At 41.4% G+C, this 24,135-nt stretch overlaps 2 protein-coding genes across 2 annotated transcripts; both read left to right on the forward strand.

Moving 5' to 3' along the window:
• The first annotated feature begins 13,400 nt into the window (after positions 1-13,400).
• LOC147502368 (uncharacterized) lies at positions 13,401-16,072 on the forward strand. Its single transcript, XM_086604517.1, has 3 exons — positions 13,401-13,671; positions 14,630-15,517; positions 15,627-16,072. The coding sequence occupies exons 1-3, from the start codon at positions 13,401-13,403 to the stop codon at positions 16,070-16,072; spliced, it is 1,605 nt and encodes a 534-aa protein (XP_086460643.1).
• A 222-nt stretch (positions 16,073-16,294) lies between these two features.
• Positions 16,295-18,931, forward strand: LOC147502369 (uncharacterized). Its single transcript, XM_086604518.1, has 3 exons — positions 16,295-16,691; positions 16,733-17,199; positions 18,011-18,931. The coding sequence occupies exons 1-3, from the start codon at positions 16,295-16,297 to the stop codon at positions 18,929-18,931; spliced, it is 1,785 nt and encodes a 594-aa protein (XP_086460644.1).
• Positions 18,932-24,135: the final 5,204 nt, after the last annotated feature.

A 24,135-nucleotide genomic window follows, 5' to 3' on the forward strand; every position in this document is an offset into this window, starting at 1 on the left:
CAACGTCCTACCTTTCGGCTTGAAGAACACTAGAGCGACCTACCAAAGACTGGTCACCAAAATGTTCAAAGACTTGCTAGGAGACACTATGGAGGTCTACATAGACGACATGGTGGTCAAAAGCGAAAAGGCAGGTGACCACATCTCCCACATACAAGAAGCCTTTGAACGACTTAGCTAAAACAAGATGAAGCTCAACCCAGCCAAATGCGTATTTGGAGTAGCCTCAAGGAAATTCTTAGGTTACCTCGTCTCACAAAGACGCAATGAAGCAAACCCATAACAGATACGAGCTCTCCTTGAAATGCCAGAACCAACGACAAAGCAACAAATCCACAAGTTATCTGGCATTATTTCAGCCCTCAACAGGTTCATCTTAAGAGCATCTAACAAATGCAGACCATTCCTGCAAATACTTAAAAAGGGAGCAACATTCACTTGGACAGACGAGTGCCATAAAGCTTTCACCGACCTAAAAGCTTATTTATCAACTCCACCCGTCCTGTCCAAACCAGAAGAAAGAGAAACACTAGGTTTGTACCTTGCAACTACCGACTTCGCAATCAGCTCAGTTCTCTTTCGCGAGCATGATGGAGTCGAAAAGTCGGTCTACTTCACCAGCAAGATGTTGGCAGATGCAGAAAAGCACTACTATCCGATGGAGAAAACAATGTTTTTTACTCTACTCAGCTCGGAAGTTCCAACCTTACTTCCAATCTCACAGCATCAAGGTCATCATTGATGTACCCATCAAACAGGTATTGAGTTCCAACAACAAAACAGCCTACATGGCCAAATGGGTTGAAGAACTCGAAGAACATCACATCGAGTTCATTCCCAGAACGTCTCGCAAAGGCCAGGTCGTTGCTGATTTCTTGGCAGATTTCCTCGTCGAAGACATCAACTGGGAACCCAAGCCAATCACTTCACTCCATCAACAAGCCACCCCAGACATATGGCACCTCCACGTAGACGACGCATGCAATAACAGTGGTAGTAGACTGGGGCTATATTAACTTCACCAGAGGGAGCCCAACTACAGAAATCAATCAAAATTGATTTCACAACGTCCAACAACGAAGCAGAATACGAAGCATTGATCACAGGCCTCCGCGTTGCACAGCAACTACAAATCCCAAAGCTTAAAGCTTACAGCGACTCCCAGCTAATCGACAAGCAGATCACCAAAGAATATGTCACAAACGGAGCAAACTTGGCAAAGTATGCTCAAGTCGTCTATGACATAATCAGCTCATTCAAAACATTCTCCTTAGAACATATTCCTCGAGAGGACAACAGACATGCAGACAGCTTGGCTTTCCTAGCCTCCAAAACACAAGAGGCATGTCTGACCATAGTCTACATTGACATTCTGGAACGACCTGCTTACCAGAAAGAAAGTATCAACAGCCTCACAGATTTCCAGCCCTCATCCGAAGAAGAGATCAATCAATCTTGGATGGGCCCATTCCTCAAGTTCATCTTACATGGTGAGATCCCATCAGAAACAAGGAATGCTCGTGCAATATAATTTTGAGCCCCAAAATACACAGTGATCAACGGAAGACTGTTCCGCAAATCAGTAGGAGGACCCCTCCTAAGGTGCATAACTCCAAGGGAGGGATAACTCATTTTCGACGAAATCCACAAAGGTGAATGTGGCAACCACGCAGGAGCAAGATCACTAGCACACAAAGCAATAGCCCAAGGGTATTATTGGCCAGGCATACATATCGAGGCAAAAAGGTACGTTCTTAAATGCCTCCAATGTCAAACTTTTGGCCACAATCACCTAAGTTCGGCAAGGGAATTGATCAACATAGCCAGCCCATGGCCATTCCACATGTGGGGGCTAGACATCATGGGACCGTTCATCCCACAAAAGAAATCAGGGATTAAATATGTCCTAGCAGCCACAGATTACTTCACCAAGTGGGTTGAAGCAATCCCACTAGTCCAAGTCAAAGAAGTCAACGTAATCAACTTCATCTGGACCAATATCATCACTAGATTTGGTCTACCCCACACCCTAGTCATGGACAACATAACCCAATTTGCTGGCACACAAGTCAAGGATTTTCTACAAAAATGGCACATCACTCAAACATTTTCTACACCTAGATATGCACAAAAAAAAAATGGCCAAGCAGAGGCCACCAATAAGGCCATCAAAGAAAACCTCCAAAAGAAGCTGGAGAGCAAGAAAAACCAATGGCCAGAGCAACTCGAAAATATTCTATGAGCATACAGAACAATAGCTAGATCCAGTACAAATGAGTCTCCTTTCACACTTTGCTTCAGAACAGAAGTAGTGATACCATCAGAGCTCACAATCACAACTACACGTTCTTACATTATTGAATCAGGAGTTAATGACAACATCTTGGCAAAAAAAGTTGATCTCCTTGAAGAACGTAGAGAAACTGTCGCAATATCCCTAGCTCGGTACCACCAAATAATCCAACGTTCTTACAACAAGAAGGTCATCCCAAGATCTCTCCAAGCTGGTGGCCTAGTCCTCAAAAAGACAGTAGCACCAGCCAAGCTCGACCCAACATGGGAAGGCCCCTACATTGTTGACAAAGTCATTGGAAATTGTGCATACTAGATCAAAACCCTGCTCGATGATAGGCTTCCCCGACCTTGGAATACAGCTCTCCTCAAGTGCTTTTATCAATAAGTTTTTCTCCAAGTACATAAGTCAATATGAATGAAATTTCATCAACACTTTGAGTGCAGCTATCATTTTTGTAGTACATGAGCACCTTGCATTTCACACTACGCAGCCCGACCTAAGACATCACAATGTAGCGGTTAATTTTAAATCAATTCAAACCAAGGTCCCCCAAAAAGACCCTAAACCAACTTAACACCAATGCTAGGGTTAAGTATGGTTCAACTGTAATTGCCACTCAAAGGCCAATTATCAGACAAAATTCAATCTAGGGGACCCCCAAAAGGAACCCAAGTCAACTTACGACCTCACAAATGGTTTAAGACAGACTCAAATATAATGGCCACTTAAAGGCTAATTATATCAATCAGAAGTTCCCCCAAAAGGAACAAATCAGGGCATACACCTGGGGACAAGACGAAGCCTAGGTGCCAACTACGCAAATACATCAGGTCGTACTCAAACGCTTTACGACCTGTTACAAAAGACGACCTAGCAAAGTCAAGCAGTTCATCAGGACTAGTACTATGCAGCACAGGTCGTCAAACAACAAATCAGTAGCAACAAAAGCAATCACATGCATACTTTAAGCCAACTTCAACAAGTAAGTAATTTAAATATTTCTACTTCAATACAAAATCGGTTAGATACTAAGGCCCCCAGGTTATCCTGGGAAAACAACCTCAGTATCCCCATAAAAAAAATATTGTATTAGTATCAAGAACAAAGAACTGTTTAAATATTATTCAACGACCTCCCAACCCAAGAGCAAACACAAGACGTTCAGAGTCAATTCACACAAGGAAGATTCTCCACAGTTAAAGGGTCCAGATCACCACCCTCTACAAAACCAGAACTGGTAGCCCGATCAACAACAACTTCAGAAACATCCTAACCAGAAACAACAGGAGGAACAGAAAGAACAGCTGGAACAACCGGTGGCACAATGACTTGGTCAGATGGCAGATCAGATGGTCTACTAGCATCTACACCAGCATCTGCAGTAGATACTATTGCAGCCCCACTTTCAACAGACATCTTAAGGCGATCATACTTATCCAATACCTCAATATAATCATCTATCAGCACGTAAGCATCGCCACTCTCCACCAAGTCCACCAAGCTGTTATATGCAGTCTCAGCTCGTTCAGCAACGAACATAGCCTCTTGCACTCAGTGACCCATTGCTGAACCTCCAGCTTTGCAAAGTCCAGAGCGGGTTACAACAGAGCCACTTTACCACCCAACTGTTGCACTTGATCCCTCAGCCCTGCAACCTCAGTTCTCTCCACTTGTTATTCAGCCACCAGCCTGCTATAAGTTTGCTTCCTGACATCCAGCTCCTTTTTGTAATGATCGGAGATAGACGCCATCTCTTTCAGCTTCCTATATATTGCCAGAACCTAACAAACAAGATAACAAATACAGATATTATAGTGGATTCAAAACCAACAAGGCCCAAAAGGAGAAAACTTAAAATGGAAGAATACTCACATAACACAATGACTGTTCCATCTCCACCAAATTTACTTCCAGACCCTTATTATCCAGCTTGGACTTGAAGCTACAATCACCATTCTCAACAAACTTCTTTAGCCCACTATAGGGGTCCTCATACATAACCATCCTATCAAGGACAACACTGTCACTCTTTTTACTTGGGTCTGGACTTCCTGACCCTTTCCCCTGCTCAGCAACAGGCTTAGCCTCACCAACTTTCTTCTTTCCACGGGCCTCAGGCCCTCAGCTACCCCAGCATTAGCAGCCAAATTAATCAGGTTCATCTTTTTCAGATGAACCCGACCTAAAGATGAATGACCTTCAACAGTTCTAGGTCGGTCTTCAGACTCAGTTCGGGCCCTCTTAGCCCCCTCCAACTCAACCACTTCGGAACGCCTCTTCATATTAGGCTTCCGGAACGAAGTGGGAGCATTACCCTTCCCACCAGCACTTCCAACACCCGCATCTCCAGAAGAGAAGCAAGTGGACGCAGAGCGATCTGCATCACCAGAAGAGAAGCGGTTGGACGCAGAACGGGCCACATCTCCCAGCTCATAATGTTGGAACGACAAACGATTTGCGTCACCTAACTCAGAGCGTCTGGATTGCGTCACTCCTCCAGCCATCCTCACCGCCTCAGAACGGTGTTCAGTAGATCCTCTAGCCATCCTAGCCGTCCCAGAACGACTATCACCAGCACCTCCAGCCCTTCTTTTCCCTCTAGAAATAGGTGCTTTCTTTTGGCTCTCCCTCTCCATGGAAGATTCCGAGCTAAAATTAGAGATAACAACCGCAGATTTGTGAGCCCTTGCCTCTTGCTCCAGCCTCTTACGGTTGATCTTCTCTCCTCCGCGCCTCTTAAAATAATGTGTAACCTCCCCCAACAATGCCTGTTTCTCCTCCAAGCTCAAACAAGCGAACCTTTCAATAACACCGGCCTTAGTACAAAAACGAATATTGATCTCTGCAAAAACAAACAAAATAAATCAGAATGTCCAAATTATGATATACCATACACACATTACGACCTAAAACCAACGACCTACTAGGCAGCTTTATAGCCCGATTTTCAATCTCCAAACCAGGAGGACAATAGCTACCCGCAGTCAACAATTACCTACGACTCCAGTCCTCCTTACTCACCCCCACGATAACAGGAGACTTCCCCTTATAGACATGAAAACCAAAATTCATAGCACCCGACCTCCTCACAGCAAAGTGCTCCATCACATCCGATAAACAGATGTTATAGCCCCTAACATTCAACAAGTCCAACACATAGAGAATCCTCCAGCTGTTCCCCATGAACTGACAAGGGGCTTCCCTAAAAAGTTTAACACCTCCATAGTAAGACGGGAAAAAGGTAACCTCATCCCAGCCTTCAACTGTCCATAGCAAACAACTACTCCTCCACCCCAAGGAATGTAGTCACTATGAAAGAAATTCCTCTCTCCCCTCAGGTCGTACATGACCAGATCGGATTCCACCCAACCAAACTCCTCCCTCAAAGCGGTATAACAATCCACCGACTTAGGCTTCCTCTCATCCACTGTCTCCAACGAGGAAGACGACGAAGCCTCATCACCACTACGAACCCTCTCCTTAACTTCTTCATCACTTACCGTTCTCTCTCTCCATTTACCAACTTCAACCTCACCACTCAAACTATCACTAGTCATAGACATTGCACAATGAAAGAAAGAAGGAAAGCTTAAATTTTTAAGTTGAAACACGAACCTGATTCAAGAAGGATGAGAAGTTTTTCTTTTCTTTCTTTCTTCTCTTTCTTTTCTTTCACTTTGGATTTTTTCCTTTTTTTCCTTTGGTTGAAAAGTGAACAAACAAAACGCTTTTACAAGTTGAAAACCCCTCAACAGCCCAAACACCTCGAGATAATCAAAACGTTACGTGTTCCCAAAACCTAAATCATTACACGCCCACAAATTGCCGTAACTTTGGGCCCACAAATCCAGCCCAAACAGTTCTCGCACATTCCCCAAAACCTTATTTCAAAACAAAACAGCTGTCAGACACGTGCTTTCAAAACTTTACTTTTTTAAACCATTTTTTTTTCCAAGTAACAGCTGTCTAAAGAACGAATAAAAAATAAAGGGGGTTGTGTAAGTATCCTCCATTCTACACTACAGAGCACGGTCCAAAAGATAGGACGCCTTTACTCACTCGCCCCACCACATCGATCGCACTAATGACCCCAAAGACCCGTGTCATCACCAAGAGCTTTCTGACCCATTCATAGAAAAATATCAACTAGCACAATCTTAGAGCTCAATAAACGCCACAATCAAGGAAACATTAACTTTGTAACAGCATATTAATGGCGAATCATCAAGATAGCACACAAGGTGGATCTGCAATCCATAATGGTACAAGCACACATCTATAAATAGAGAGAGATGAACTATGTAAGGCTTGATTCAAGTTTACCCCAAAAAACTTGATACCTAGGCAACTCTTATCCCAAGAAGAGTGTAGTTATTCCCTATCGAACAAATTATCAGGTCGTAGTCCCAAAATAACCAACATCTACAGTATTCTTCAGGTAGCCAGTTACAGGTATTTGTGGTAAAGGATATTTTGTCAGGATGGCTAACAGGGTATATAGCCATCCTGGGTGAAATATGCTTTAACAGAAGTACCTGTACGTGACAAGTACTCTTCAGAAGTTACTAGTAAAAGTATTATTCAGAAGTTACCTGTAACAAGTATTCTTCAGAAGTTACCAATAACAGGTATTTGTGGGAGAGGATATTTCCTCAGGATGGTTAACAGGGTATATAGTCATCCTAAGTGAAGTATCCTTTCCAGAAATACCTGTGATAGGTACTCTTTAGAAGTTACTAGTAAAATGTACTCTTCAGAAGTTACCAGTAACAGGTATTTGTGGGAGAGGATATTTCCTCAGGATGGTTAACAGGGTAATATAGTCATCCTGAGTGAAATATCCTTTTCCAGAAATACCTGGGACAGGTACTCTTCAGAAGTTACTAGTAAAAGGTACTCTTCAAAAGTTACCAGTAACAGGTATTTGTGGGAGAGGTTATTTCCTCAGGATGGTTAACAGGGTATATAGTCATCTTGAGTGAAGTATCCTTTCCGAGAAATACCGTGACAGGTACTCTTCAGAAGTATCCTTTCCCGGTTACTAGTAAAAGGTACTCTTTAGAATTTACCAGTAACAAGTATTTATGGGAGAGGATATTTCTTCAGGTTGGTTAACAGGGTATATAGTCATCCTTATTAAAGTATCCTTTCCCGTAAATGCCCGCGGATAGGTACTTTCCCATGGTTACCAAGAACATGTATTCTTCCGGTTACCAAGAATGTGTATTTGTGGGAGAGGATATTTCTTTAGGATGGTTAACAGGGTATATAGTCATCCTGATTGAAGTATCCTTTCCCGGTAAATACCTCATAATTTATACTTGAAGACTTTTCGGTTACCAATAACATGTATTCTTGGCTCCAGTTACCAAGAATGTGCATTTATGGAAAGGATATTTCTTCGATGGTTAAAAGTGGTATATAGTCATCCTGATTGAAGTATCCTTTCCCATAAATATTCTTATATGTTGGGTCATTCAAAACTTGTATCGGTTTTTCATATTTATTCTATGAAAATACTCTTCGGTTACCAAGAACATGTATTCTTCATAAGTTACTAGTAATTTTAGTTAGTTGTGGTAAAGGATATTTTCTCAGAGCTAGTCTCATTTGGTAATGGAGAGTCCTTTCCTATGATCATTATTTTCAGATTCTTATATAGTGTCATTCAAAACTTGTATCGGAATTGGATGTGTTTTAAAATATTGTATCGTTTCATTTATCCGAACAACTTTGTGGTAAAGGAGTTTTCATAATTTATTCTTGAAGACCCAATTTTCTCAGGAATGGATCACAATTATGAATAATTTATTTAGAATTAGGCTCCAAACTACACACAAATTTGTTATTTCCAAATCTAGATTTGCCACAAACTATTTGCAATTGCAATTTGATTACCATGATAAATTTTCCATTGGCAAATGGTGAAAAATTTGTCCTTGGTTAATCAAACGGAGATAAAATTTTGCCGATTTGAATCTGAATTGAAAAATTTATCCCCGATCCAAATCCGACGGATGACAAGGATATTTGTGTTTTGATTATCAAAAAGTTTATATCCATTTATTATTATTATTTTGTTATTATAGTTTTATTTTCCCAAAAATAATGGGTGGCTATCACTCTATCATACCTATCCCATCTGATTCATCTCCATTCAAAGCTATTAAATAAAACTTGAATTCTAGCAAATACTTTCCATTCTATTTAAAGAGGAGGGGTTTTATGATGATATAGGTCATTTATTTGTTCGACAGAGATAAGTCTAAACCATGTATTTTAACTCAAGATATAATAAATAAACTGCATCAAGACACTATATAACATCCATAAAATAGGACTAGCACCCCTTTTTGATGTTATATAGTGTCTTGATGCATTTTAGTTAGTATCTAGAACAGCCAATTTGGTGACCTATATCATTCAAAGGGCTAGTCTCATTTGGGTGTCAATACCGCCCCCCAAAATAGTTGGATGGGAATTGGATGTGTTTTCAAAATATGATCTGATTATTTTCAGAATTTTGAACATATATTACATGCCAATTTCATTTATAGTCCCTAAATCATGGGGGGGGGGGGGGGGGGGAGGGGCTAGTCTCATTTTATGGGTGTCAATACCGCCCCCCAAAATAATTGGATGGGAATTGGATGTGTTTTCAAAATATGATATGATTATTTTCAAAATTTTGAACATATATTACATGCCAATTTCATTTATAGTCCCTAAATCATAGACACAATAGACCTAACCACAAATTATATCCGAATATTTATGATTTTTGCTGATTTTCCAAAATTTTCTAATTCGGAACAAAAATTGTTCCATAAAAAAAAAAAAAAAAAAAAAGGGATCAGAATCGGATATTGCGATCTGAAATAAATTTGATATTTTTCCAAAAGCCCTTCTTTCAAGTTTCCCTAGGCGAGACACATAGAAACAGCATAGAAAAATGTAGATCACGCTAAATTCAAACTATAAAAATGTTATTCAATTAGTACTATAAAAAAGGTTATTCAAGTAAGATCAGTCCTATAAAATTGTTTCGAAACATGTCCATTTGTAATGTTTGATAGGAGCTGTGGCCAATGCAAACTACACACAAATTTGTTATCATGTAATCAAACAACAACAAATCTAGATTTGCCACAAACTATTTGCAATTGCAACTTTGATTACCATGATAAATTTTCCATTGGCAAATGGTGACAAAATTTGTCTTTGCCATAGCTCCTATCAAACACAGTAAATTCAGTATAGTGGTGGTAGATTGTCTTGGTTAGGGGTGCAAACGGAGAGGTACTGGAATTCGGATATGCCTGTATTTGAATCTGAATTCGAAAATTTATCCCGATATCCAAATCCGACGGATGCGATTATAAATCCTATTTGAATCGGATATCGAATAAATATACGATCGGAAAATGAATATTAATTAAAATTTTATTTGCTTTGAATAATTCATTTTACCACTATAAAAACTAGTATAAATATATATTTTTGTCATTTATTATTATTATTTTGTTATTATAGTTTTATATTATTAATTTATGATTTTATATAATATGTTATACAATAATAAATTAATAAATTAATAACTATTAGTTTTTTAAATCGGATGGAATATTATGGGATGCAACTTACCACGTGACGAATGTTTTTTGGGGGAAAATAAACCGAACGAAATATCTAAACCACTTTTATATTTGAATATTTAAGCCGATATTTAAATTATATTTTGATCGGTCTATCACTCTATCATACCTATCATATCTCATCTGATTCATCTCCGTTCAAAGCTAATCTCAACCCAATCTCAAAACCAAAACTTGAATTCAAAATAACGACCGACCATTCTCAAATACTTTCCATTCTATTTAAAGAGGAGGGGTACTATTTATCAAAAAGATATGTTTTTTATCTGGCCGTTTTTATCTCTACTTGCATAGTCTACTTGGATACTCTTTATTTATTTGTTCGACAGAGATGATATAGTCTAAACCATGTATTTTAACTCAAAATATTATATATATATATATATATATTATTTGCTCTATATTGTTTGTCCTCAAAATGGTTTAAAGCTTTAGAATTTAAATTGATTTTTTCCTTGAGCAGACATTATAGTCAACACATATCCGTATTGTTTCCTTGAACAGACAGTAAAGCCTGAAAATTAAACTATATTAGAGTTATTTGTTGAGTTATTTGAGTTATTTGTTGTTTGTTGAGTTATTTGTTGAACACAACTGTTTGCTAGCAGACTCTATATAAGCTATCCAGGACACTAATTTGCTTTTCCAATAAAGTATATTAGGGTCAGAAAACATTTTAAGTTGGGCTTTTTGCTGTTTCTGATAAATAATCTAACCAATCTTGTTTCAATATTTTTTGGATGAAGAAGAAGATTATAGAGAGGAAGGGGATTACAGAGAAGAAGGTCAAAGCGGTGGCAACAATTGGGAAGGCGATGGGGGGGCCAGAACAGTGACACTGTGAAACGTAAAAGAAATGCGAAGCCGAAGATCAATGTAAAGATAACAACATGCAGTTGTACAAAAAGTCTGCAGTCATTGTTCTTAGATTTCAATCAAGTGGAGGTCAAAGATTTTAGGTAGTCACCATTTGGTTTTCTGCTAGATATAGAAAAAGATATGGTTATGCAAGACAATCTCATTGTGTCTGTTTTTTCAAGGAGGGTCGTACATGTTAAAAGGAGAATATTTGACATTTTAAAAAATAGATTTCACCCTACTTACGGGTAGGGCTGGAAATGGTATGGGATTCAACCCGAATCCGACCATATCCAAATCTATTTTAATGGATATGGTTTCTATGTTTGTGACTAGAATCCGACCCGAATCCGAACCATTTTAACAAGATTTATAATTTGATGCCTAAAAATTAATTTATATCGTACATTTATATATGAAAATCATTAAAATAGTGTATTTTTTATTTTTGTTTTTTAATGGATATGGAGACCCGAAACCCGATGGATCCTAATATGGTAAAAAGGTTTGACCCGAAACCCAACCCGAACCCACTCCATTTCCAGCCCTACTTATAGGCATCTCTACAGATTATCCTCCCGAAGAATATTATGAAATGGATGAGTTGGATCCATCCGAATTCTGCCAAAAGTATTTTCCCTGCTTGGAGAAAATGCAGAAGAAGTTCAAAGGTGCGGTTAAATTGCAGGAGATTTTGTGTAACGCCCGTATCTGTAATTTGTATTTATTTTTATTTTATTTATTTTTATTTTATTTTAAAATATGTTGGATTGGATTTGGGATAGGTGGGCCTAATTTTTGGGCCTGAGTCTGTGTTGGGCTTAGGTTTCAAACCCAGGTATATATTCATATTTTTCTAGAGAATAGGGTTTTTGGATAAAAAAAATAAAATAAAATGGAGGCGGCTCGCTTGCTAGAGAGTTGGAGCGCAACGATTCGGACTATGAGGGATTCGTGGAGCTTTTAATTAATGTGAGCAGATTAGTTTTTCTATTTCACGTCTAACATTACTGTTCAAGGTTTCTGCTCATGTTTTCTGCTCATTCTTCTGTCATTATTATTCGTCCTATCGTTGTTAAAACTTGTTGAACTATCGTTGTTAAAACTTGTTAACTCTGTTGAAACTTGAAAATCAACATTATTGAACTGTCGAAGCTTGATTTGGGCCCGTTAATGGCGGTGCGAGCCCAAACAAACATTTGTCATGTATATGATTTGGAACCGTTTGTATATTATTTGAAACGGTTATACTCTTGTTGTGTTGATTAAATTACTGATTGATGGTAGTGGGGGATGTCGGGTTGAGAATCGGTTGTTGGGTGCTGTCGGGATTGAAATTGGGTGGGCTGTTGAAGCTTGGAAAAAGCTTGAATAGGTGTTAATGGCGGCTCGCCCAAACATCATCCTGTAAAATATTTTGAACTATTATTCTGTTGATTGTGTTGGTTAATTGATGATTGGTTGTAGTGGGGTGGTGTAGTAGGTATGAGGGCTGTCAAATGGGGGCTGCTGAAGCTTGGAAGAAAGCTTGAAGACGCATTAATGGCTTCGAGATCCAGATCTAGTTGTGGGATGAAGAATTTTGATTTCAGGAATTGAGGTTTTTTGTTTTTGTTAAAGTTATAGGGGTTTTCATGGGGAGTATTTTCGGTTAGGTTTGGAGGATGATGGTGGCTGATCCAGTGGTGGCTGGTGGTGGAGGAAGCAGCTAAGGGAGACGACCTGTTGATGTGGTTGGGCCTTGGGCCAAAACCTATTAGTGGGGCTTGGGCCTTAGTTGGTTTTCTTTGGGCCCGATTTTAGTTTGTTTAGTTGGGCTAGTTCTATTTTGTTTGGTTGGGCCGAAATAAGTTAGTTGTTTGGGCCTCTTTCAGTTTAGCCTTTGGGGCAGATTTCAATTATTCTTTGGGCCGAACCTGTGTGTACCCTACGTCATAATTTCCGGTCCAAAGTATTCTCGGATTATGAACCGGGTGTAAGACCAGCGGCGGACTAGTTTGGGGGCAAACACTTTGGATAGTCCGGTCCTCTAATCCGTTAGAATTCACAACAGGTTTAGAGCCCATCCGGGTGACCCAAGTTCGTGGACCCAATCCGTCCGGATCATTCTGATCTAGTCACCCAATAAGATCCTAATGCAATCCGATAAGATCCTAATGCAATCCGATCGATAAGATCTTGCACAAGGATAGAATGGAATCCTAGGGAATGATCCTATTTTAGATAGAGTCATGATAGGATTCGTGAAAGAATGCAATCTCCTCGGAAATCCTTTCTTGGCAGCCAAGGCAGGGATTGTTATATATACGGAGGCTTCGCATCCTCCGAACTACGTTTTAAGAGACTTGATCCCGGATTCTTCACTGGCACGAGGGGCAACCGAACGTTGGTACGCCTCACTTTCCTCAAAAATCCCAATCCCCCATATCTTTCGAGCCTTCGGAAGCACCATCACATCAGGAGTGTCGGGTTAACGTTTTGCCCCGACATTCTTTGGCGCCGTCTGTGGGGACCGAACCCACGACCACGTGGTATTCCGTTGGAGCTTGATATCATCGGCCGTATTTTTCATACGTCCTTGTTACTATACCATGGCTGAACAAATTGCGATGAGTAATACAGAAGCCGCCAGTCGGCATGTAGCACCTCTGCAAAACATGGAGACTATTCTAGGCACCACTACGGAGGTGGGGCAGTCGAGCCGTCATAGATCTTTCTCTCAGAACGGAGGAAACAAACTGTCTGAAGTAGTTCCACACACTCTGGAGCCATTAGGGACTCGGGAATCTAATCCCCGTGTCCCTCTCCGCAATGTTGTGCGGATCGGGAGCACGAGAGCTGCCAGAATCCACGCCGTGGATGGTCCCGCTGAACCCACCCGCGATGCTACCGCGGCGACGCCCAATAAGGGGCCGGGGAGGCCGACATGCTAACCCACGCGCCTCCATCCGGAACTTGCAATACCAATCGGATCCAGCTTTAATCTCTCTTTTGACAAGAGTAGTTGCGAAAAACGAAAATTTGAGAAATCAACTAGGCAAATGGCCTAGAGACCCTGCAGAGCACCAATCGGTCGAGTCCCCGTCGCACCGCGTAGGCAAAGGCAACGGGCCGAACCGGGACAGCGCGAAGATCCTAATAATGGCCAAAACCTTATTCACAATAATGGTCAAGCTAGAGATCCAAGCCAAAGCCGGACTATCCACCCTATCGTGTTTGTCCCCACTCATTCAAAGTCAAACAATGTCTGGGATCGTTTGGGCAAGAATCCTCAGATACACCGATCCACAACAATAACTGAACGCCAAAGAAATGCATTGAGTTCCAGTTTGGAAACGCCAGCATCCGTGGATGTGTCCGGATTAAGATATGAATCCCAACACACAAATCGGAATGAGAGTCCGCCGCTACACCGCTAACAAGTGGCGGCGGGGTAGAATCGGGTAGAATCGAACGTCGGCAACGACCGAATCCCCATCGAATCTTAGCCCACGATGAACGGATCTGGAGAGAAGAAAATCAAGATGAGGACAGCTGTGAGAATATGAATGAACAAAGGGTTAAGGAATTGATTAACCAAGCCGCGACCGTGCAAAACCATCCGAGACGATCCACTCTTGGAAAGGGCTGTGCGAGGTCCGAAATTTTCACCCTTTGTAAATGACATTCGAGACTGTGTTCATCCTGAGGCATTCAAACAGCCCCTCTTCCGACTTACGATGACGTGGATGGTCATCCGAACGAAAGCACGCCATGAGCTACCAAGCCGCTATGACCTTATGGGAATTTCATGAGTCGTTGATGTGTCGTATTTTTCCAGCGACGTTGAAAGGATACGCACTATCCTGGTTCAACAAGTTGCCTCTGCATTCAATTGATTCATTCACCAAGCTTAGCGATATGTTCGTTGAACGTTTTCAGTACAATATGAAGACGAAGAAGAGTCCGAGCACACTGTTCAATCTCGCTATGGAGAAAGGTGAAACAATTAAGAGTTTGGTACGACGGTTCAGGAAGCTTCACGCCGAAGTTCAAGATGTGAGTGATGCTTTCGCTATACAGGCATTCCATCAAGCGTTGCATTTTGACAGAGATGGACTTTACAACTCTCTTACTCGAAAGTCGCCTACCACCCTCTCTGATTTATTCACCCGAGTGGAAGGGTACGTTCGAGTGGAGGATGATCACAAGTCTCGGCAGAGAAAGGATGGTGCAGATCCCGCTTCCAAGGATTCCACTAAGGATAAGCTTACCAATCAAGGTAGCAAGAGGAGTACTCAGAATAATACAAAGGCCCCAAATCTAGATGAAAAGGTATTCACCCCTTTGACTCTTGGCCTTGCAGACCTGTACAAGAAAATCAGAACTAAGAAAATGTTACTGCCAGCTCGGCCGCTACCAGAAGATCCTACAGGTAGGCGGGATAAAAATCGAAAATGCAGATATCACAATGATATTGGGCATGAAACAGATCACTGCAGAGCTTTAAAGAAAGAAGTTCAACGCCTTGTTGACGATGGACAGCTTACTGAGTTTGTTCAAAACAAACCTCGGTCGGCCCATATCAATTTGGCTGAACACAACGTTATTGATGTATGCCACGCACGTGTCGATAGCGTCTCCCACCGTCAGCGCAAGATCGAAACATGCTTGAAACTTCATCATATACAAGATCATTACCAGGTCAACAGTTTCAATTTTGACCAAGGTATCAATACGGAGACCTATGAAGGCAACGAGTTGAAGTTCACTGAGAATCCATTTAAAAGGGGTTTATTACCCCCACAATGATGCTGTTGTCATTACTGCATGGATAGGAATCTTTAGGGTGCAGAAGGTTCTTATCGACACAGGAAGCTCAGCTAGCGTGTTATTCACCAGGGCTTACTCCAGGATGAAATTGTCAGAGGACCTGATCATAGAAGACCGTAATCCAATCATTGGGTTCAACGGAGAACCAGCCCATGCTATTGGAAAGGTTCATCTCCCTGTCACAGTAGGGCATCAATCTATCGGGATAAATTTTCTTCTGGTGGATTGTGGTTCTTGTTATAATGCAATTTTTGGTAGGGATTGGATCCATGCCAATCAGGCTATTGTATCTACTTTCCACCAGGCATTGAAATTCCCGACGCCAAAGGGAGTCTGTAAGGTCCGCAGTGACAAGATGATGTCGCATCAGTGTCACGATTTGGCACTGGAAGATACCAGAAAATCCGAAGTCCGGGGCAACACGATCCTCCAGGGGGATCATGCCAAATAGCAATTACAAAAATGTTGGGCTTATCAGGTACGAGAAGCCCGACGCTCTGTAGAAGGTCCCTCGATCGATCAATTGGAAGAAGTTTAGATAGGGGGCGAGAGCCACGAAACTACTTTCATCGCTGCCGGTTTACCCCCAGCCGAAAAAAGAGCTCTAATTCACCTGTTGTGGGATTATCAAGTAATATTTGCCTGGAATATCGACCAAATGCCCGGAATCGACATGGAGGTTGCTTGCCACAGACTCGATATTGACCCGAGATTCAAACCAGTTCGACAAAGGCCAAGGAGGATGGCTCCAGAACGAAAACTGAAGGTCAATGACGAAATTGGTAAACTGATTGGAGCAGGGTTCATTAAGCCCATCGAATACCCTACATGGGTATCCAATATCGTCGCGGTTCCAAAGAAAAATGGGAAGCTTAGGGTTTGCATTGATTTTACCAACCTAAACAAGGCTTGCCCCGTGCATCCATACCCATTACCTCGCATCTCAGATCTAGTCGATGCAACCTCAGGATTCGAAATGTCATCGTTCATGGACGCCGATGCAGTTATAACCAGATACCTCTGCTTGAGACAGATCAGGAGCACACGGCATTCATCACGGACCAAGGCTTGTATTGTTTTACAGTCATGCCATTTGGTTTGAAAAATGCAGGCGCCACCTATCAGAGGATGATGAATACAATGTTTGCCGACATGATTGGGCGTATCATGGAAGTTTACATAGATGACATGGTAGTCAAATCCAAAGAAGCACCCGACCACCTTCAGCATTTACAAGCGGTTTTCGATAGGCTAGTAAGATACAAACTGAAGTTGAACCCTGTGAAATGTTCCTTTGGGTTAGCGTCTGGAAAGTTTTTAGGATTTCTGATGACTCGACGGGGTATTGAGGCAAACCCTGAACAGATTCGGGCCATTCTTGAAATGCCCCCACTATCGAATAAAAAGGAAATTCAGCGGCTCGCTGGTCGTTTGGCAGCCCTGAATAGGTTCATATCAAAGTATTCGGATCGATGCAAGCCATTCTTTCAAACGTTGAAAGGTACCTCCGTTTGGAACGAGGACTGTGATAGGGCTTTTAAAGAAATTAAAGCTTACTTGGTATCACCCCCCATCCTGGTTAGTCCACAAACTGGCCAAGACATTGGAGTTTATTTGGCGACCGAGATCGCAGTTAAGTAGAAGATTGTTCGTGGAAAACCCAGAGGAGCGCCCAATATATTTCATTAGCAAAATGTTAACCGGCCCAGAGAGCAGATATTCTAAAATTGAGAAAATTGCGCTCGCCTTGGTGCATGCCGCACGCAGGCTTAAGCCATATTTTTAGGGACGTGTTGTTAAAGTATATACGAGAATATCCCTTCGCAAGGCACTCGGACGCTACCGAAGAGTCCGCCTCCGATTGGTCTAGCTATCTAAGTGCTTACCACATCTTATATGAGCCTCGCGACCGCAGAAAAGGTCATGCATTAGCTTCTCTGATGGCGGATTTCCCAGTAGAAGATATCATGGTCTCACCCGAGTTATTCGAGGAAGAACAACTGCCAGATTTTCCCAACCACCAACCTGACTCCGTTAAAGAGAATTTCATCGGAGGGCGTGGCGTGGGTTGTGTATACAGATGGTTCAAGTAATAGGAAGGGGTCCGGGATCGGTTGTGTGATAGTCGACCCAAACGGTAACCGGATCGAGAGGTCCGTCCGACTTTGCTTTCCTGCTTCCAACAATGAAGCCGAATATGAGGCGGCAATAATTTTGGAATGAGAGCGGCTTCGAAATGGGGCAAAGGAAATCAATATGGTAACGGACTCTAAGCTAGTTGCTTGTCGGTTTGGAGGGTCATATCAAGCACGAGATGAGCTTAATGGTGGCTTATTTAGATGTGACACGATCTTCTTGCCGCAAAATTTGAGCGATCTCAATTTCGCAGAAAGACCAAGGAATGATGTTCGACACGCCGATGCATTGGCCTACCTTTCAGCAGCAGCTGATTCAATTGAACCTCGCAATATCGGGTAGAGGTCCGCCATCGCCTAGCATTGACCTCCCATTGCCCGATATGGTCGATCATCTATGCTTGAATCGCGCGCATTCACGCAGATTTTATCACGATCCTACGCCAAAGAAAGCGGACAAGCACCAAGAGCATCCCATTCAGGATTCTCCTCGCGGCCATGAGGAGGATGCTGACATCTCCCCCACGGTGGATATTGACTCTGCAGTGGCGGAAAATGAGGTTGTACAGGAGGAAGACTCTCGCGAACCGATTCGGCGGATCTTGCCGACAATGCTCCTGAAATACCAGATGATCAGTTTTCCGACATTGAGTCAATGGAACTTCTACTTCCCGATTGGCGTCAGAATATGGTTGAATTCTTACGAACTGGAGAACTCCCCTTATACAAGGCTTTATCTGACAAAGTCAAACGGGATGCATGGCAGTTTGTGTTGTTACCTACCTCGGAGGGGGGGTCCTGCCTTTACAAAAACCCATGGGTTCGGGCCCACTCCTCCTGCCTTACTCCTCAACAGGGGACAACAGATTTTAAAAGAAATTCATGAAGGCATTTGTGGTAATCATTCTGGTGGTCGGAGCCTCGCTCACAAAGCTCTCACCCAAGGATATTGGTGGCCATATATGCAAAAAGATGCCAAACGGTTTGTCCAGATATGTGTACCATGCCAGAAACATGCTCGGATCATTAAGCTTCCTGCGAATGAGCTTCATCCCATACTTAGCCCTTGGCCATTTGCTAAGTGGGGACTCGACATTGTGGGTCCTTTACCTAAGGCCCCAGGTAATGTGAGGTTTCTCTTGGTTGCGAATCGATTACTTCCACGGCTGGGTTGAAGCTGTATCCTTGAGTCAGATTCAGTCTTCAGACGTCAAACGGTTCATCTGGCGCGATATTGTGTGCCGATTCGGTGTCCCAGCTGAAATGGTATCGGACAACGGCCGCCAGTTTGATTCTGCTGAGATCCACATCTTCTGCAAATCCCTGAAGATACGGCATAACTTCTCCGCACCCTACTATCCCCAGGGAAATGGACAGGCGGAAGCAACAAATCGGGTTATTCTGGACACGTTAAAGAAAAGGCTTGAATCAGCTAAAGGAAATCAATAAACAGCTACTGGGGTGCTTTGGGCTTATAGGACAACCCCCCATCGTTCCACAGGAATGTCACCCTTTTCATTGGCATATGGAATGGAAGCAGTACTCCCAACTGAAATAATCGCCCCAACAGTGCGTTCACAAGCCATCTCCACAGAGGTCAATGCTGACATCTTGGCTCGCGACAGAGCCATGGTGGAGGACCTTAGAGATGAAGCCTTGCAGAATCTCATGACTTACCAGGATTCTATGAAGCGCAGCTATGACAAGAAGTTACGCGCACGAGCATTCAAACCAGGCGATTGGGTTTTACGTACAAGGCAAAGGAGTAACGAAGAACCCAACAGCGGGAAACTCGGTGAGAACTGGGAGGGGCCTTTTATCATTGAAAGGCTCGCATCCAAAGGTTCTTATTTTCTCAAGAACTTGGCTGGCGATGTCCTAACCAAACCATGGAACGCATACCATTTGTGTTTATTTCACAAGTAATTTACTTATCATTAGTTCCACCAATAAATTTCACATACATTGTACTTTCCTTCCATTTTTCATCAATAAAATTCTTTTCCATTTATGTTTTAATTTCAAATGGGTCATTTAGTTTGAAATTTATTAAACCCTGGTGGCGAAGGCAATCCTACACTTCAGTGTCGGCTTGCGTGGTGTAGTGTGCCTACGCCTGGCATCATGGTTCGACAATGAAAATCCAAGAACGATAATGTATCGCTTTTGGTCTGGGTGCGATTGTTTAGAGTACATCAAGCGTATACCCTTGGTGGCGGAGTCTAAGCTACACTCTGATTTAAACCCAACTACTGAGGCACTTCTGGGTTGTCTGTTGGTCTCCTCAAGGATCGTCTATGGGAGAATCTTTGCAGTGTAACTACGCTTGTTCGTCAAGTGACTTAGTTGCATTGTTATCGTGGCGGCAACGGTAGACCACCGTATAATATTTTATAAAGATGGTTATATATTACACATATTCTATCCATGTTACGTTCACTTTCGCAGGTTCTATGAAAAGAATCTTACGGATTAGTGTAGATTCGGTTGGAGATGTTGTCCCAATTCCAAAGATTCAAATTCTATTTCTCCGGATTTGGCTTCCATATTTCTATACCGGGCCGTGTAACACAAGCGGGGGCATCTTAGTTTATGCATTTATGAAGTCAGCCATGTCGGCTAGATTTGCTGCATAGAGCATATATAGTTTAAGGCTTGATTATCAAATAATATATCAGCCACAAGCCCAGTCGTTCAAGACATCCAAAATTCATTTTTCGAATAGCCTCCCGTGTATTCAACAAAGGCCCATTCCAAAAAAAAAAACCCTAAACCCTAAACCCTAAACTCTTGAACCGGTTCAGTACACTTCAAACTCTTGACCCTCTACCACCGGCACCGGCGGCCGGCCGGTTCAGGCACTTTTTCAACCGGTTCAGGTGGTTTACGTCCGGTTTTGACATTTTCCCAGCCGGTTCAGGTGGTTTACATCCGGTTTTGACATTTTCCCAGCCGGTTCAGGCATTTTCCAACCGGTTCAGGTGGTTTCCATCCGGTTTTGACATTTTTTCAGCCGGTTTAGGCATTTTTCTAACCGGTTCAGATGGTTTCCATCTGGTTTTGACATTTTCCCAGCTAGTTCAGGCGTTTTCAAGCTTGTCCAGGCGGTTTTCCTCCTAGATCCAGCACTTCCCAGCCGATTCAGTCGGTATACAGGCCGATTCCAACAGTTGTCAGGCCTACTTAAATCTGGGTCTGCTGAATTTCCTACATTTTCAGGCCGGGTCATCATTTTTTCTTCCTGGTTCATCAGTGTGCTTGCTGGATCAACCGGTTTTCTAGCCAATTTTCGTCTTTTTTTTACCAGGTTAGCCTCTTCCATGGTCATATCATTTAATTGGCCACTCTTTTACCCACTCAAGTGTTTAAGCTTTTCAAACTTTCTGGCCTATCTCCATTACACGTTCCTTTTTACTTCATTTTTGTTTTTTCGGTACTTTAATTATTCAACACATCATCTTCATCTTCGTTTTGATCATTTGTTGAAGAGGGGGCAATGTGTGTACCCTACGTCATATTTCCGGTCCAAAGTATACTTGGATTATGAACCGGGTGTAAGACCAGCGGCGGACTAGTTTGGGGGCAAACACTTTGGATAGTCCGGTCCTCTAATCCGTTAGAATTCACAACGGGTTTAGAGCCCATCCGGGTGACCTGAGTTCATGGACCCAATCCGTCCGGATAATTCTGATCCAGTCACTCGATAAGATCCTAATGCAATCCGATAAGATCCTAATGTAATCCGATAAGATCTTGCACAAGGATAGAATGGAATCCTAGGGAATGATCCTATTTTAGATAGAGTCATGATAGGATTCGTGAAAGAATGCAATCTCCGAGAATCCCTTTCTTGGCCGCCAAGGCAAGGGATTGTTATATATACGGAGGCTTCTACATCCTCCAGAAATACGTTTTAAGAGACTTGATCCCGGATTCTTCACTGGGTACGTAGGCAACCAGAACGTTGGTATAGTCTCACTTCCTCAAAAATCCCAATCCCCCATATCTTTCGAGCCTTCGGAAGCACCATCACATCGGGAGTGTCGGGTTAACGTTTTGCCCCGACAGAACCCATTTGTGTTTTAGGCAAATTTCAGTTTTATTTTTAGTTGGCTTGGGCCAAAATCCATTAGCTTTCTTTGGGTCAGTTTCTAATATTCTTAGGCCGGTCCATATAACTTAATATAGATCCAAATGGGGTCTTTAAATATTTAGACTTTTGGGTTTTGGTTTTGGGCTTTGATTGTGGACTTTTGACTGTTGAATTATGCTATGTTTTATATTGTAAATTGTATGGACAAGTCCAAAGATAGAATATTGCAAAAGCCTGTATAAATTGGTTTGTCATTACCTAAGAAAGATTTGACGTTGATGTTGTGTATTACGGACACGTGACGAAAGTGAAATTTAAGAGACATGATATTCATAAAACGTTATAAAACATGTTATGCGGTACGTTTGGAGATATTTGTGACATTATGTGGAATGTTGAAATTTATTGTTCTGTTAAATGAGATGATATGGTAGGATATCTATTAAATGCAATATCCTTGAGAAATGTATATAAACGCTCCATTATTATATATGTGAGATGCTACTATGAGGTAGTATAGTATTTGTGGATATTTCCCACGGGATTGTAGCTTAGTGCAATAATATATTTGCACGTGAAATAATGAAAATTGTTATGAGATGTATTGAGACATTTCTAAATATTGTGGCTTAGTGCAATAATGTATTTGGCATGCACGTGATAAAGTGAAATGGTTATGAGACACAAATGTATGACACTTGAATAAATTACGTAATGAAAATCCTAGAACCTAGCTACCACAACTCATGTGATTTGACCCTTGTGATGGTCGTATGTGATATGATTGGCCCCTGTATAGGGTGCATATATGAGATGTGGATTGACCCTTTTGTTGTAGGGCAGTCGTAGCCGAATAGTGGCTTGATTATTCCGTTCGCAAAAATTAGAACGAGACGCCCAATATTTTATGTCGAATAGTGGGAGTACTCACATAATGGCTTTCGTGTGACGGTTACCTGTTATGCGATATCCCGCTTAGGGTAACTACGCACGGAGTGGTTCATTATGTGAGGGGAGGCATGTGGATGTACATGTTTGGCGTTGGATATCAATTATGGTAGCCAGGGAAACTAGGTAAGACATAGAGATGACGCGATTCTAGAGACACTTGAAGAAACTCTAAACAATAATTGTGATGATATATCAAAGTGTACGTTAGATCTATAATAAATCTTTGATGGTGGTTGTGAAATTGGTTCAATGAGATGATTGGAATTAGGTATATTATATGTTTGTTTTATTGTAATTTATGTTGCATTCACAATGGTTCTGCAGAAGGGTGGGTTGAATTGATTATTTATGTAGGTGTGACCCACTCTGTGATTATGCATACGCCAGTGTAAGTATAAAGTAAGTTTTAGTTTTGTTCTATTATTATTAGATGTAGTTGATCTAGTACGGTTTGAAGTTAAGGTGCCTTAGTGGAGGAACTAAATGCATTATTATTATTGTATTGGAAGCTAAGGCACCTCAGTGGAGGAACTATCTGCCTTAATTATTGTGATTAAGAATGTTATATTAGTCGTTTGAAGTTAAGGCGCCTCGGTGGAGGAACTAACTGCCTTATGGATTGTGTATATATATCTATAAGTATATTTCGTATTTTAGGGCTACTCATACCAGCATTGTTTATAATGCTGACCCGATTTGCATGTTTGGTTATCGGGCGTGTTCATTAAATGAACATAGTTGATAAGTCTTGATAGGTTTAGTGTTGAAGAAGGTTGGTTGCTGCTTGTGGTTTGCATTAGCGTCGCATTTCAGGATATATTTTGTTTTCCCTTGAGGTGCAATAGATTTTCAGTTGAGACAATGTTTTTGTATTTTCATTTGTAATTATAATTAAAGAGTTGTTGAAAGAATATTTGTAACTTAATCCTATTTGGGAATTTTTGTAATGAATAGGACTTTTGTTTATTTAAAAATTTTTATTGGTTTCAAATTATGAGAATAATTAAATAGATGATGGGTTTTTTGGAAGTGGAGAGTGCATCACACCTCGAAAATCGAAGAGTCGGGAACAAATATTGTTTTTCCGATTCTGTCGAAAATCGAGGTGTGACAGTTTGGTATTAGAGCATTTGGTTAGCTTAGACTTAGGTGAGTTTAATTGATTCTCGGATCGTGGTTTATGGATAGTGGTTAAGAAGTATTATTTTCAAAACTATTTTCGTTAGTCGTTTTATTTTTTACAAAGAAAAAAAAAGAAAAAGAAAGATACATAAATAAAGCAAGTCAATATTTTTCTTGATTTGTTTGTATGTGTAATGTGTATATTTATATTAG

The sequence above is a fragment of the Coptis chinensis genome, chromosome 4 (genome assembly GCF_015680905.1).
Source record: "Coptis chinensis isolate HL-2020 chromosome 4, ASM1568090v1, whole genome shotgun sequence".
Taxonomy (NCBI): Eukaryota; Viridiplantae; Streptophyta; class Magnoliopsida; order Ranunculales; family Ranunculaceae; genus Coptis; species Coptis chinensis.

Coding starts and splice junctions, on each gene's coding strand:
- LOC147502368 (XM_086604517.1), top strand. CDS start 13,401: ATGGCTGAACAAATTGCGATGAGTAATACAGAAGCCGCCAGTCGGCAT. Junction 13,672..14,629: donor CAGAATCCACGCCGTGGATG/GTCCCGCTGAAC, acceptor GTATTTTTCCAG/CGACGTTGAAAGGATACGCA. Junction 15,518..15,626: donor CAGTTTCAATTTTGACCAAG/GTATCAATACGG, acceptor CTGCATGGATAG/GAATCTTTAGGGTGCAGAAG.
- LOC147502369 (XM_086604518.1), top strand. CDS start 16,295: ATGGAGGTTGCTTGCCACAGACTCGATATTGACCCGAGATTCAAACCA. Junction 16,692..16,732: donor TTCATCACGGACCAAGGCTT/GTATTGTTTTAC, acceptor TGAAAAATGCAG/GCGCCACCTATCAGAGGATG. Junction 17,200..18,010: donor TGGTATCACCCCCCATCCTG/GTTAGTCCACAA, acceptor TCAATTTCGCAG/AAAGACCAAGGAATGATGTT.